The sequence below is a fragment of the Strongylocentrotus purpuratus genome, unplaced genomic scaffold, assembly GCF_000002235.5.
Source record: "Strongylocentrotus purpuratus isolate Spur 01 unplaced genomic scaffold, Spur_5.0 spur5_scaffold_2, whole genome shotgun sequence".
Taxonomy (NCBI): Eukaryota; Metazoa; Echinodermata; class Echinoidea; order Camarodonta; family Strongylocentrotidae; genus Strongylocentrotus; species Strongylocentrotus purpuratus.
Genome location: NW_022145605.1, coordinates 14,341,578 through 14,356,049, shown reverse-complemented (window position 1 = coordinate 14,356,049; position 14,472 = coordinate 14,341,578). Strand labels below are relative to the sequence as shown.

The 14,472-nt window shown below is 37.0% G+C and overlaps 1 protein-coding gene across 3 annotated transcripts; it reads right to left on the bottom strand.

Annotated features, from left to right (window-relative positions):
- Positions 1–2,564: 2,564 nt before the first annotated feature.
- Positions 2,565–14,359, bottom strand: LOC100889151 (protein LIAT1). Of its 3 annotated transcripts, none has more exons than XR_004065210.1 (2): positions 13,907–14,359; positions 2,565–3,181 (listed from the first exon to the last, which is right to left on the bottom strand). XR_004065210.1 is itself a non-coding variant. In XM_003726451.3 (2 exons), exons 1-2 carry the CDS (start codon positions 14,131–14,133, stop codon positions 2,682–2,684), a joined length of 651 nt encoding a protein of 216 aa, XP_003726499.2. In that variant the 5' UTR covers positions 14,134–14,329; the 3' UTR covers positions 2,565–2,681. The 3 variants fall into 3 exon arrangements, 2 of the variants coding, with proteins under 2 accessions (XP_003726499.2, XP_003726500.2); XM_003726451.3 differs by having other exon boundaries at positions 13,983–14,329; XM_003726452.3 differs by lacking the exon at positions 13,907–14,359 and adding an exon at positions 3,913–5,016.
- Positions 14,360–14,472: the final 113 nt, after the last annotated feature.

The window sequence follows — 14,472 nt, the reverse complement described above, 5'->3', positions numbered from 1 at the left end:
CCGACACATCTAAACACCTCAAAAAATTAATTGATTATACATGTATCTCTCTTGTCATGGCATGATCATAGCTATGTTTGGTATCATTAGTAAGTGGGTTCATTACTTTTTAAACTGATACCCCATCTGTTGTGATTTTTCAGTCATGTAATGTGTAGTAGATCAAAATAAAGGGCAAATTCAAAAGTCAAAAGCGATGATTATGCCATGATAATAAGAGAGCTTTAATCGATCCAACTTAGAGGGAGTTGCACCAGTTTTCACGAAGATGCTGCAAGTTTCCACTGCTTTGCATGGACAATAAATAGAAACCTTGTGAACCAATTTGAACGAAAATCTCTGCCTCTAAATAAATAATTTATGTTTAAGCGGAATTAATATTTTAAGAATGGACGAATAAACAGAAAGACAATATGAACTTGGATATGGGATAAACATTTGTTCAAACATAAATTTCAAACGGTACATTTCAAGGTGGCATAGTATTGCACATTTAAACAAAACGTCAACAATAATATTCAGGCAACATAAAATGATAAAACAGAACAAATATTCATGAACATGTCAAAACAAGAGTGAGAAGATTGCTTAAAATCCGACTCAGATTCTGCTTGGCTTCTGCAACAAAATCCGTAACATCAAGGGCATAAATTACATTGCAACAAAATCTGTAACGTCTGGGGCATAAAAATAAATGGCTATACAGGGTAATGTGCTACTTGTTCTTGGCAAATTACTAGCAAATCGTGCATAAATCGTTTGCCTGAAACACGCTAAACTCCGAGGAGGCATTATGTGTTTTAACGTATTGAAATAAAGGTTCAAAGTTACTGTACATCCTGAACGGTACAACATAGAGAAAGGTGTATACGTTGGCCATATATATGGAGGAGTAGATGTGGGCCTTCAAACTTTCAAAGGATGCAGTAAAGGTTAAACCCTAAATGGCCCTATTTTGCCCCTTAAAGGTACTATGTCCCTTTTGCAGGCCAAAAAAATGAAAAGGTTAAATTCCAATGGCATTTGAAAGATAATACTAATTTAGAACTCCCCTTAAAAGAATGGGGTTTGAATATGTCTTTAAGTGGGAAAATAACGATTATTATTAGTCAAATCGACTTAGGAGCTATAGAGCCAATAGTAATAGTAAAAGTAATAGTCTTGATTTTCAGACGATTGTACCGCATGGTTGTACGTTTTATGCTGCGCAAAGATTCAATCAGTTTAATTTTGGCCATTACAAGAAGTGGGTTATTGTAGTAGACAAATTCTTTACAGCTCATTGTATGTATGTTATTACCAAAGAAGAAGAAAAAGCCAGTCAGTCACTCCACACTGACAATAGTGTCTGACAGTGAAGTCTAGTAGGTAAACGGATTTTCTTGCATAATTTGAATATAAGGACACTGCTAACGTTTAAATTTCAGAGATAGGATATACATGACATATTCATAATTCCTGCAAAGTTCTACAGAATTTGAGGTTGGCTGCAAAAGGGACATAGTATATCTTTAAAGGGCACGGATTTGTATCGGTATAGGATGAAAACATGGACCTATATAAACTAAACCGCTAGTTAACAATTCTTTCCCCTTCTCATTCTTTATAATAAAATAAATAATAGTGAACATTTATAATGCGCCATGTCTGTCAAAAATGACACTCCTGGCGCAGTACAATACATAGAATAAATGTCTATCATTAAATCCTGAATAAATACTTTATTAATGTTATTTCAAATTTGATTTAAGAAATACATTGGCACTTCTCACAGCAAAATACGCTTTTAATCGGTTGAAAAAATAAACACACACACACACACACACACACACAAGCAAAAGCGTCACAGAAATGAATAAAACAATGACCAGTTACCTTCCAACCGAAATATACCGAAATCTAATACTACGACCTACAGGCTTTAAATCATTTTCTTCAAACCACTACGCTTGTTTCAAGAACATATTATTCCAGAATCGGGACATCCCAGGGCCCCATTTCACAAAACTTGGATCAGCGAAAAATGACAGCTTTTGTTATAAGCTAGTGAAATCCTTGCTTCTGATTGGTAAAAGAAGCAGCAGATTTGTCACTGATTTTTGTCATTTGTCATTGGAAAATGACTTTGTGAAACGGGACCTAGAAGACCGACAGCTCATGAGACCGACAGTCCACGTGACAGATAGCGCTCAGAAAAGTTGTTAGAAGGCCAAAGAGCCTGACGTATCTGTCTCAAACATGTAGCCTATCGGCTTTGTGAGCTCTCGGTCTTGTGGAGTGTCGGTCTTATGGGATATCGGCCCTATGAACCCACATAAAACGTTTCAGAAAAGCCTGCAAGAACGCCATGACTGCCTAATGGGCTATCGGTCACGTGGATAAGAGCCTTCCAGAATTCATGTACGTGTAGTTGACTGTTGAAGCGTTACTGAATAATGAAATATGTCTTATAATTTCAATAAGTTCCAGCTTTTCTTTCATATTTTCACGTGCAACATGTAGACTTTCATTTATCTACTCTTCCTTAGTCTAAATTCCACTTCAAGACGCATGATACACAAAAATTAATAATATATAAATAAAAATGAACACAAAATTTATTTTCACTTTGTAATTTCACGGAAGACATTGCATAAATTGATTGTGCTTTACAGTACAATAAAATTTGGGCGAATCTTCTACTAACTTCCCGGATCCAGGGACGCAAGTTCCACAGCGAATTTCAGAACACCCTCCGTATCCCGTCTCTGCTTCACAATGTCCATCAGATATCTTTTCCTTCGATTCACCTTGTAAATTCGGATCCTCTCTTTTTCATCCTCGGGATTCGAGCACGGATTGTCCCATCTCAAACACTCGTCGAGGGTTGCCGAAACGTTATCCACCTCGTTCTCCAGTTCCGAAGATCCCCGACCATCTTCGGTGGTCGCTCTTGAGCTCCCGCTGCCACTCCTCTGCACGGACAGCGCCGAAGGTTGCCGTTGCCTCTCGAAAATGTCCGAGACGCATTTCTCCAGGTATTCGTTCTGCGTTCGTATGTCCGAACCGCTGCTGCTGTTGCTCTTCCGAGTTCCAATGGACACCGAAGTGAGGGACTTGCTGTTGTTTGATTGTGAAGGGTGTGACAAAAGTGAACCGTTTTTCTTATTGACGCGGTTGTCAGGCGTTATCCGATTTCGATCTGCAAATAAAATTTAAAAAAGTAATGAAAAGTTACACATCTACATGTAGCTTTAACAATGTTGAGCAACTGCCTAGAAGCGTTAAACATTTACAGTTATAATTCTCTGCATGACGAATTATCTGAATTGAAAAAAATTACATAACACCATAAAATGAACTGAACTTGTAAATGAACACGTGTATAGGGTGGTGTCTTGACTTCATCACATCAAGACGAAAAATAAGCGAATGTAAAAGTCATTTTACAAGGTACCGCATAGAGATATGGCATATGAGAATGCATCACAATGAAGATGTTTTATATCAATTATTCAATCTAAGCGAGGGTAAATTCATATTTAAACATAGAATTTACATGTTCGTCTCTGTCATCCCCATTTATTCAGAAAAGTATCAACTTCTCATGCAGTACGATTATTAAACAACTGTTTTCGTTTAGGCAATTATCATTATGCATGTTGTATATTCGATCTCGAAAACATCGACGACTGATATGATACATAGATATTAATCGTTGTAAAAATACGAACACGAAATTGAAGGGGGAAAAAAGAGGGGGGGGTAGGGGATGCCTGTGTTGCCGCAGGCTAGAAGGCACCCTCAAGTAGGAACATTGTTTTGTTTTACGGATGGGCTATACACCGCCATATTGAGGATACACCACCGGCTAGTACAATAGTATATACACATGTATATGATATCGTCTAAACATAGAGGATTTGAACGCACTTTGATTAATATCATCTCTGTGACGTGGAGAGCCATTCGAACGACCAGAGGCTGAGTTAGGTTGCGGACTCGATCCTTCAATTCTCCTGGGCAGAGCAACCAGGAAATCATTGTCAATGACCGGGAGCCGCAGCGGCTCCGTGTCTTCTCCTTTCGGCATCATCGTCGTAATCGAAGAACACACATCATATCAAGTACATTGCAAAATAAAAGTATCCTGAGTGAGTTGCTGTGATATCCCGTCAAAATAAACAAATCTATCTGCTCTGAACCGTCAAAGTTTAGTAACAGTCCAAAGCGTTTCAGAAATCGGACAATTCTAGTTGTTCACTCTTCACACCATATCCGATGGAAACTGATATCATCCGTATGTGCGATTTGCAAATAAAATTTGAGCGATAAAACATTTACTTCAGAATACCACAACGATTCATTGTCTATTAATCAAATAAGTTTATAGGAGCGGTGAGCTTCTTTGATGCATGATAATGTAGAGACAAAGACAAATAGAAACAATTACAACCGGCACTCGGAGGTTTACGGCACCATACAACAAAATAAAAGCAAGAGGTGTCACCCGTACAAACGGACAGCTACAAATGTATACAGCAGAATGACTCAGTATTGATGCGGATGCATGTACATATTCTTGGTAGCGAAACAGACCGCGTACATGACTTCATTTATAGTACCATACAACAATTGTCAGAAATGTTTTCCATCTCCATCTTGTCACGAATCAATATCGCCGTGATCTAATGTAACGGGTGACGAGTCACAAGCAAAGGGGTCTATTGAAACTCTCCAGACGAAAAACCACGACACAATCATCAAAATGTTCCTGGAGACAATAGCTGTTCCAATGCTATGTGATCATGCTATTGATACGCTTTGTGAAGGATATTGATTATTGATGCCTGGCTGGGAGAGAGCAGAGTTGTCGAACATGATGCGGTGAACCGCAGAGTAACCGCCAAGGTTGTGATGACCGCTCGGTTTAGATGGTTTAATGTTCACCCTTTAAAAATGACCAGGTTCGACATGAAAAAGGGGCAGGTGGTTACAACTTGCTTATGAATATAAAAATAGACCGACATCAAATTGGCAAAGCAAGGCATCACGACCTTATGAGTTATGTTTTTGTTCAGCACGTCTCGAGGTCGATGCACTACTTCGGCAACTTATTTTACACGTTCAAACAGTATAAGTATAAGTAAGTAAGTATAATAATTTATTGTCCTTTACAGGAAATTTGTTTTCCACTGGTTACAGAGTATTACAATATAAATATATACATGAAATATTACAATACAGTGATAAACATGAACATTATGATAAGCATACATAAAGAATGAGATAATATGTGAGTAAGCCACTGTATATATGGCAGTATGGTGGTTGAAGAGATAATATCAGATTCCATTTGATAAAAGAAACTAAATTGAGTTGCCAGATGTTGTCTTTATCTCCAAAAGATACATTCTCACACTAATCCAAATGATGTAAAATGTAAAATATCTGTTTCTTCGATAGTCTCTTTACGAATTCAAACACACACGAGGTAAGCTGTCAGATTTTGTCTTAATCTCGAACCATGTATATCCCAAATTGAAAACAAGATTTACAAGTTCACAAAAATGGTCAAATGCAAAAACATAATACAAGAGTCTTGGGTGAGATGTCAGATTTTTCTTTGTCTCTAAAACATGTATCTCCCAAGTTGAAAACAAGATGTACGATGGCTTCAACAAAAAATGTTCAAACACGAAAGATGAGCTGCCAAATTATGTCTTTTTCTCGAACCATGTACTATAGTTGTATATCCCAGGTCAATAGCAAGACGTGTGCAAGTAATGTTCAAATACGATAATTAGTCTGAGATATGAGCTGTCAGGTCGTGTATTTATACCTTGAAAATAGGAATATAGATGCAATTAATAATAATTCAAAATGCGTCGTGCACATGTTCGTTCAGAGTCCAGAAACAACAATGTAGAACACCATCCAAGTCTCAAGGAGTTACGTGACAACATTCCCTGGAAACGGTTGACGAGCCGAAATGGTGCATTACGTCCAAATGCAGTCTACGGTGGATCTCCAAATTGCACCACGTTCAAGAATCGGACAGAATGTTAGACGAGCAATAAATGTTAAGTTGATACGCACAAATCCATCAAAAGACTAATCCATTTCCCGAACTGATTTAATGACAAACATGGCAAATTGACGAGGATTTCATCTGTGCCCGTCTCTGTGACAGTGATTTGGTCATTTGGAGTATAGCCCGTATGGCTGTAGCTGAAGGAGATGGCGCATCCTTTTATGAGCGTACACTTTGTTTTCTCCTGAATATAACGGTGCTTATCTGTACGGTCTCAACACCAGAAGCGATTTTGAGATGTTTGCTTACGGGACAAAACAAACCTTCGATATCAGTCCGAATAAAAGACAAATCCCCTTCAAGAATTGAAAGCCGTGCCTTGAATTAGAAACCTTGTACAAACGTGTCCCCCCGGTGCGACGTATTGCGTAAGAACTATGGAGTTTGTAAATAACGGACGAACAAGGGTCGGGATTAATGCTTTTTGATGACACTTCGTCGCCAAACAAAGGGTTACAGATTTCGTATGAAAGGTAAGAGGAAGATGCCTCCAGCAACAGTTTTTTGGAGTAATCGTATTTTCAAAGACATACTTTCTGAGCCGCTGACGGCGTAAGCGCTTTCGATGATCAATAATCTAAATAGGCTTATCCTCCATCGATATCTCAATTTAAATACAAACTCTGTGCTCTTTTAGGGTTCGCTTTTGTTGTAGAGACTGGAAGCTTTATTATTCCTATATTATTTAGGGTTTAGAGTTACAAGTGTAGCTCTTACAAGTCGTGAATAAAACGTGATAACAGAAGAATTTAAAGAAAGAGGCAGTGGGATTGGTGAACAATGCTTTGCGTTAATTTTAAATCATTCATTAATTATTGTCCAATTATGTCCATTATGACATGGATGCTTTTTGCATAACATTCAGTAATGTATGAGGATTCTCTGGCTCTTTTCGTCATCACCCCCCCCCCCCCCCTCTCTCTCTCTCTCTTTGCACCATTGGATCTGCCACTGTAAATGAATAAAAGATTCAGAAATATGTTACTATACACAATATATTTTTGCACTTAGGAGGAAAAACATAAATTAAAGATATTTTTGTAAATGGCAAACGGGGGGAGTTATCCGCGGCTATACGTCACATGTCACTGACCAAACTGACTATTTGAGATTCCCATAGACTGAGGGATCTCGTATTTTCAAACGTTCATAAATTTCTTATTATTGGTCCAATTTAATTCAAACTCTCGCCATTCTGTTTCTCTTTCTCTTATCTTTCTGCTTCCATGCAACTATTGAAATGAACTTAATACAAGGGTTAGACTGCTCTTGAATGGATGTTGAGGATAGAGGTTGTTTTTGGATAGATTGTAAACCGTAAAGTAACATTGATTCAAAACTCATCATTAATTACCGATTCTACATCTCATATCCATTTTTTCAAACTTTATTTTCCAATCTACATGATTGAGTTGTCTGACCTGAATTGAATTTGTGTAAACTATATTCCGATTTGTGAAGTTGCCTTTATTTATCCTCAGACTTGTAAATGTAGAACCATGATTTTGCACAAATGCATTTTATCACCAATATTGTGCATGTGATGATTTTTCTTTTCTTTCCTGTTGTACATTGTACATGCTTGATTATGTATCTTCATGTATGTATAAATTGTTAATGGTCTGTTTGCCATTTTTAAACAACCAATGAGGCCCCTTAATTAAACAGAAAATGATATTTCTCGTCGGCAATCCCCAGAATTGCTTGTTGTTCTTGTTATAATAATCCATGAACACAATCAAAATTATTGTTGTTGTTCAATGTTTTGCTCCTGGAAATTAAATAGTTGAATAAATGAATGAATGAATAAGTATACATATAATACGGTAAGTAAATAAATAAATGGATGGATAGATGGATGGATGGATGGATGGATGGCTGGCTGGATGGATGGATAGATGGCTGGCTGGACGGATGGATGGATGGATGGATGAATGAATGAATGAATGAATGAATGAATGAATGAATAAATAAATAAATAAATAAATAAATAAATAAATAAATAAATAAATAAATAAATAAATAAATAGATAATTAATTTATGTAACTTAATTAAATGGATTCATATTAGTGACATCAACAAGTATATCACGATTCCAATACTCGCAACAACAAAAATCACCAAAGAGTAGTTTATAATTTTTCATGACTGTCAATGTTACAGGACAGATAACATTTCATGACCAGGAAAGGTGTAAAATCACATGTGTTTGCATTATATATGTATCTGACTATCTGTTTATCATTAATTGACTACAATCAGTTCCAGAATACATAATTTGAAGTTTAGTTTGTCTGACGTATGACAGAATTCCAAATCAAGGCTATCTTGAAAGCGAGCTAGCTTCGACACTGTTTTATTGAAATCTATCTTTAAAAATTGGAGAGCTGCTTGGTGAAAGCTTGAGAAAATTTGAGTTCAACAAAATAGCTTTCAAACTACATATTTGATTTGTAAATTTGAAATTGCAATCCTGATGATACAAGCTCACAACTTATATGTCCATACAGGTGTATGTAAATTCAAGTCGGACCATTTCTTAATGTATGCCTACATGTATATACCGGTACATATAAAATTTGATCAACAATATGAAATGGTCCATATAAAGCTATGCTCATGTACCGGTAATAGATTAATTAATTCTTTTACTTTGCGACTGTGTAGAATAGTGTTTTGTGTAGAATATGATAAATAATGAATCGAATGGCACATTTCTTATACTGTATGTCAGCAAACTTTGGACATATTCTTTTTATTTTCTACACAAAACGATATTCTACATAGTCGCAAAGTAGAAGAATTCATTGATTAGTTAAAATTGCGGTGCCAGGTAAAAATGTCAGAGGAAAAAATGTCAGAGGTAAAAATGTCAGAGGAAAAAATGTCAGAGGAAAAAATGTCAGAGGTAAAAATGTCAGAGGAAAAAATGTCAGAGGTAAAAATGTCAGAGGAAAAAATGTCAGAGGAAAATATGTCAGAGGTAAAAATGTCAGAGGTAAAGATGTCAGAGGAAAAAATGTCAGACGTAAAAATGTCAGAGGTAAAAATGTCAGAGGAAAAAATGTCTGAGGTAAAAATGTCAGAGGTAAAAATGTCAGAGGAAAAAATGTCAGAGGTAAAAATGTCAGAGGTACAGGCAAAACAAAATGAGTGCCATCATCATGTCTCAGCACTTTTATTACACTGAATGTCGAGACGTACTGCTACTGCATGGGCTAGTCTATTATATTCCTTTCTTCCATAATGTAAATTTTATAAATGGCTGTGTGTTGTATTTCGTACATTTCCTGAGGATAATACAATGTGGAAAATAGATTTTGAAATTTATTTTGTTGTGTGATCAGGCTTGCATATATGTATGAATGTCTAACATTTGTTGATATTTTGAATCGGTTGATGTGTTAATGTTTGTGAAACGGACCGGTTTGGCCGGTGCCAGCCTGCACCTATCCGCGTGTAACGTTCCAGAGACGAACAAAGTCCAAACGAAGAAATGAAAGTTCTCGACAAAAGTCAAGTGTTAAAGTGAGTAGTGCATTTAGTACAAATAGTTACATATAATCACGAGGAATCACGAAAAGTTACATATAAGGGTTGGGCGCCCCGAACTCTGCTAAAGCTTTAGCACCTCATGGCGGCAAAAGAAGTGGAGTAAAAATAAGAAAATCAAGAAGTCGCTCCGAAAAGTAAAAACTCGCTCCGAAAACTAAAAACCCGCTCCATAAAGTAAAAGACCGTCTCGATTCAGAAGCTCATCCCATTTTTAAACTCTCCGACAATTATAAATAACGATGTAATTTAAACCGAACCTCTGCAAAGCGCGCGCTTCTCTGGAATGTGATGGTGCGGTTGGCATTTAAACTTTAAAGATAAAGTTGAGTTCTGGTCTTGCGATTGCATTGTGAAAGAAACGGTGTGGAAGCAATCAGAAAAGGTTGATCATCTAGCATAAACATCTAAGTATTGGTATGTAGTGCAAGGTTTTGGAGTCATCAAAATGATAAAATCGTTGGCCCTTTCTTGGTAAAGTAACAAGCACTGTACACAGAGAGATATTGATATGGGACTACACAAACATATGGCATACAAATCGGGCCTCATTTTAAAGCTGTTACTTGTCATATCTGGGATATGAAGTCATTTGAAATAGATTTTCAGGGAATAACTTTTTTCTTTGATGTTAATTCTTCCACACTTGCATAATAAGAATGATAACAAACGCTCACACATTATTGTTCACCTTTCCCCAGAACTCAACCTTCTCTTTAATTGATGTAACATCGGCGGCTTTCTGCTTTGTATCGGAGTAACAAAGCTGCTTATTGATTTTCCCCCAGACTCTTTAATACCGCAATAGTAATCGACAATATTTTATTGCAACGCGCGCACTTCGGGAATGTGATGGTGCGGTTAGCATTGATAACATGGCTTTCTGCTTTGTTTCAGAGTATCAAAATACCAAGCCCACAAGAAAGTGGAATTGTCGGAAATATGCATTTATTGGAATTACATATAATAGTAGTCATTGCCACGCAGTTAAAATGTCCAACAATCTTCAAAAGTGAAGGAGAAGTGGGGGGGGGGGGGGTTCATAGATATCTGATCCTATTTTGGGGGCTGTACTGACTTTTCTTTTTATTTAATAATTACACCATGCATGGAGCGACAACTCAGCCTATAAAACATGGCCAAACTTCTCGATTTTAGAAATCTTTTTCCCCAGAAGTTTGCTCAGTGTACCAGTACCATGTGCTTTTACAAAAGCATAATATACCGGTATATAAATATTGAATAAGGTAGACTAATGGGACATGCATGGTTGCTACTCCGAGTTTCACGCCTTGCAAGCGATCATCAGACAAGAAAGCATTCTTACATGATTCCTCTGCAACCTTGGTAAATACGCTCAAAATAAGACTTAACTAATACAATACCTGAATACAATATAATAAGAATTACTCATGAGTAATTCTAATTGTATTTTATTAGTTAACTCTTAAGCTGCCACCCATACAATGCACCCAGTGCCACAGTGCTAATCCCTATTGTGCCAGCCACAAATCTCCTGTGTGCCAAGTTAATTTTAAGGTTGGTTCAAGTGCATGTGAATTAAATCTTTACAAAAAAACAAATTGCTAAATTACTCGAGAAAATCCAATCTGACTGTTGTATACAAAGACGCGTAATCCAAAGCCGATAATCTGATGCACGCGATGGTACTTTCAATAGCGCTGCAAAAGCACTCGGAACGGTGCAATGGGCATGAACAATGACTGTTATTACATGTGCGCCCTTGCGTGCACAAAGCAGAGTAGCGGTGGCTCGCTAGCATGAACGTGGCACCGCTACTCTGCTTTGTGCACAGAGCACTATAACAATAGCGCACTAGCAGTCTCATGGCAGGATATGAGTTAAGTCTTATTTTAGGGGTATTTGTACCAAGGTTGTAGGATAATCATGTTCAAGAATGCTATCAATTGCCTGATGATTGCTTGCAAGGCGCGAAACTCGGAGTAGAAACCATGTCCCATTAGTCTGCCTGCTCTGCCTCAGCATTGACCACTGTTCGGAAGGATTTATTAGCAAAGCATTATATAAGAGGAAGGGGGAGAGCAGCCGGGTCACCGTGCCCCAGAAGAAAAATACCCTCCCCCCTCGTCTTCCTTCAGCAATAATCGGGCAAAAAGTCACCATTGGGGGCCGAAAGGTAAATAAATTTAACTGGGAAAGTGGAAAATAAAGCAGCGGTGAAATAACAACTGCAGAATATCCATCGCTGTTCTTTTTCGATAAGCCTAATAACCCGGGTGTAACCATAACAAACTTGCCACATGATTTTGTTTTTAATTTATACCTCTTACATTTATACCTCTGACATTTTTTCCTCTGACATTTTTTCCTCTGACATTTTTACCTCTGACATTTTTACCTCTGACATTTTCACCTCTGACATTTTTACCTCTGACATTTTTACCTCTGACATTTTTACCTCTGACATTTTTACCTCTGACATTTTTACCTCTAACATTTTTACCTCTGACATTTTTACCTGACATTTTTTCCTCTGACATTTTTACCTCTGACATTTTTACCTCTGACATTTTTACCTCTGACATTTTTTCCTCTGACATTTTTACCTCTGACATTTTTACCTCTGACATTTTTACCTCTGACATTTTTTCCTCTGACATTTTTACACCGAGCCAAAATTGCGCATGTTTCAGGGGTGTGCATTTTGTAATGGATTTACATGTACATGTACTCAAGTGATCTACTTGAGTAAAACTTCCAAAATGAGTGAGCAATAAGAATATCATTTGAGTATCACTGAGTTCTTCTTATTTTGTTCAAAGGGCTATGCAGCCTATCACGAAGCTCTGTAAAATGATTACCAGATTTGTATGCAGGCAAACTAAACACTGGGTTTACACCCTAGCATATTTTAAACAAGCATATGGTGTGACTCTCCTACAAAAGTTATAAACAGGACCTCCAGTTAATAACCTTCTAATCCAAGTAACGGAGTGTTTTCCCCTGAATCTGAGCCTGCATCAAGTAGAGAGAGAGGGGAGGGACGCGCTTACCTCAAATTTGGTACTTATTTTCCGTACATTATACTTGATTTGAAATCTTTTATTTTGTTTAATTTTTTTCCTGTGTGAAATCTACTCTTATATAATATACACCTGTATAAAAAAAATACATGTATATATATATATATATATATATATATATATATATTGCAGTTTCACTAAACTTGCTTATGTATATATATATATATATATATATAAACCGTTTTTTTATGTAAAATGTGGAATAAATAAACTTCAAACTTCAAACTTCAAAGCTGTACTAGATCTAATTATTTTTGCATTTTTGTCTGCCCAGCGCAGGACTCGAACCCACGAGCAAAACAAAAAGTCATGTATGAGAGCCAGGCGATGCTCCAATAAGAGATTAGATGACTAGCTCACACAATACCAACTCCTTCTTCTTGAAGAGCTTATCAGCTCTCCACCTCCTCCCCACACCTGGAAGCTGGTGGTGAAAAAGGCCATACAAGAGCTGAGAGCTAACCTTACAGGCTTACAGAAGAAGCTTTAAATTCAAAGTCTTCTGTTCAGCTCCTTTCCAACAACCATGACCGTGTGCATAAACTTCCCCCATCAACCATCCACCCGCCTAGACTAAGACGGGCAGTTCTTATCAAGGCGCAACAACTGGAAGGTGTATACCCCACCACCTCTTAAGTTGTATATCAATTACATGTATCATCAACCCAGTAAAAAGCCTCCACTCTACACTGCACTAGAACGTTTATAGCTAGTAGAAGGTCTATGCCTTGAGAAAACTTTCTCACTCACTGTTCACTGGCTAAGATGCTGGGAGAGGCATTATTATTGTAACAACAAAATTAAGGGTGAATGCTTTACAAAACCTCTGCCATGGCTATGTTAATTGGCTTCTGCTCTCACACCTCACTTTCTGATTTGATTAACCCTTCACTTTTTCACAATTTCTCTCTCAGTCTCAGTTTTTAGTTTTTACTTGACCTCCACGTGATGTTTGATACTGTCTGTACACTCCCCAATTCTTTTTGTATGCAATATAGAACCAACATCTGCACCAACTGCAGTTCTCGAAGGAGAAAGCCAAGCGAAAAAGAAGAAGGACCCTTAGTAACGCTTAGTTTATACTCCGTTTAGGCTACTTTTTTTTTAGTTTCATTTTTTCAACAAATTTTAAACGGACATCAAACTTGTCTTTAGTTTAGCCTACTTAATCAATAACTCAATCAAAGTGTAATGACATTTGTCTGTCAAACTCACCAAGGCCAAATCTGTCACATGTTGATGTTTTTTAAATAAATATCTTTTTAATTCAATAAAACAAACAATTTCTTACTCGTTTCCAGTGCACTATCTGAATTTGTTTCGTCCGGGCTTCGTTTGTTGCGGTCTTTGTTGTGCTTGCTTTTCTTCTTCTTTTTACTAGATTTTTTCGATTTATCACTGTGTCCAGATGACCTCCTACTAGGTGGTGGTTTATCATCCATAATCAGAGTAACATGTTTAAAATATAATTGTGAATTCGCTCTGATAAGGCCCCATCTCTTTAATCAACAAAAAATAATCGGCAGTTTACACACGTCATGTCATTGAACAATAAAACCAACACAAATTGAAACGAATGGGAACGTGTAAACCGTTTCGATGAACGCTGCTGATGACCTTTGACCGTTGCTCAGTGCGTGATAAAATGGTAAAATTCGCAGTATAAAAAGAGATGTATACACTGTAAATTGTCTAATGTAATTTTAAAATTGAATGTGGCCACACCGGCTCAAAATATAGGATATTATCCCAATATTTGAAATATTGTGAAGTAAATCATA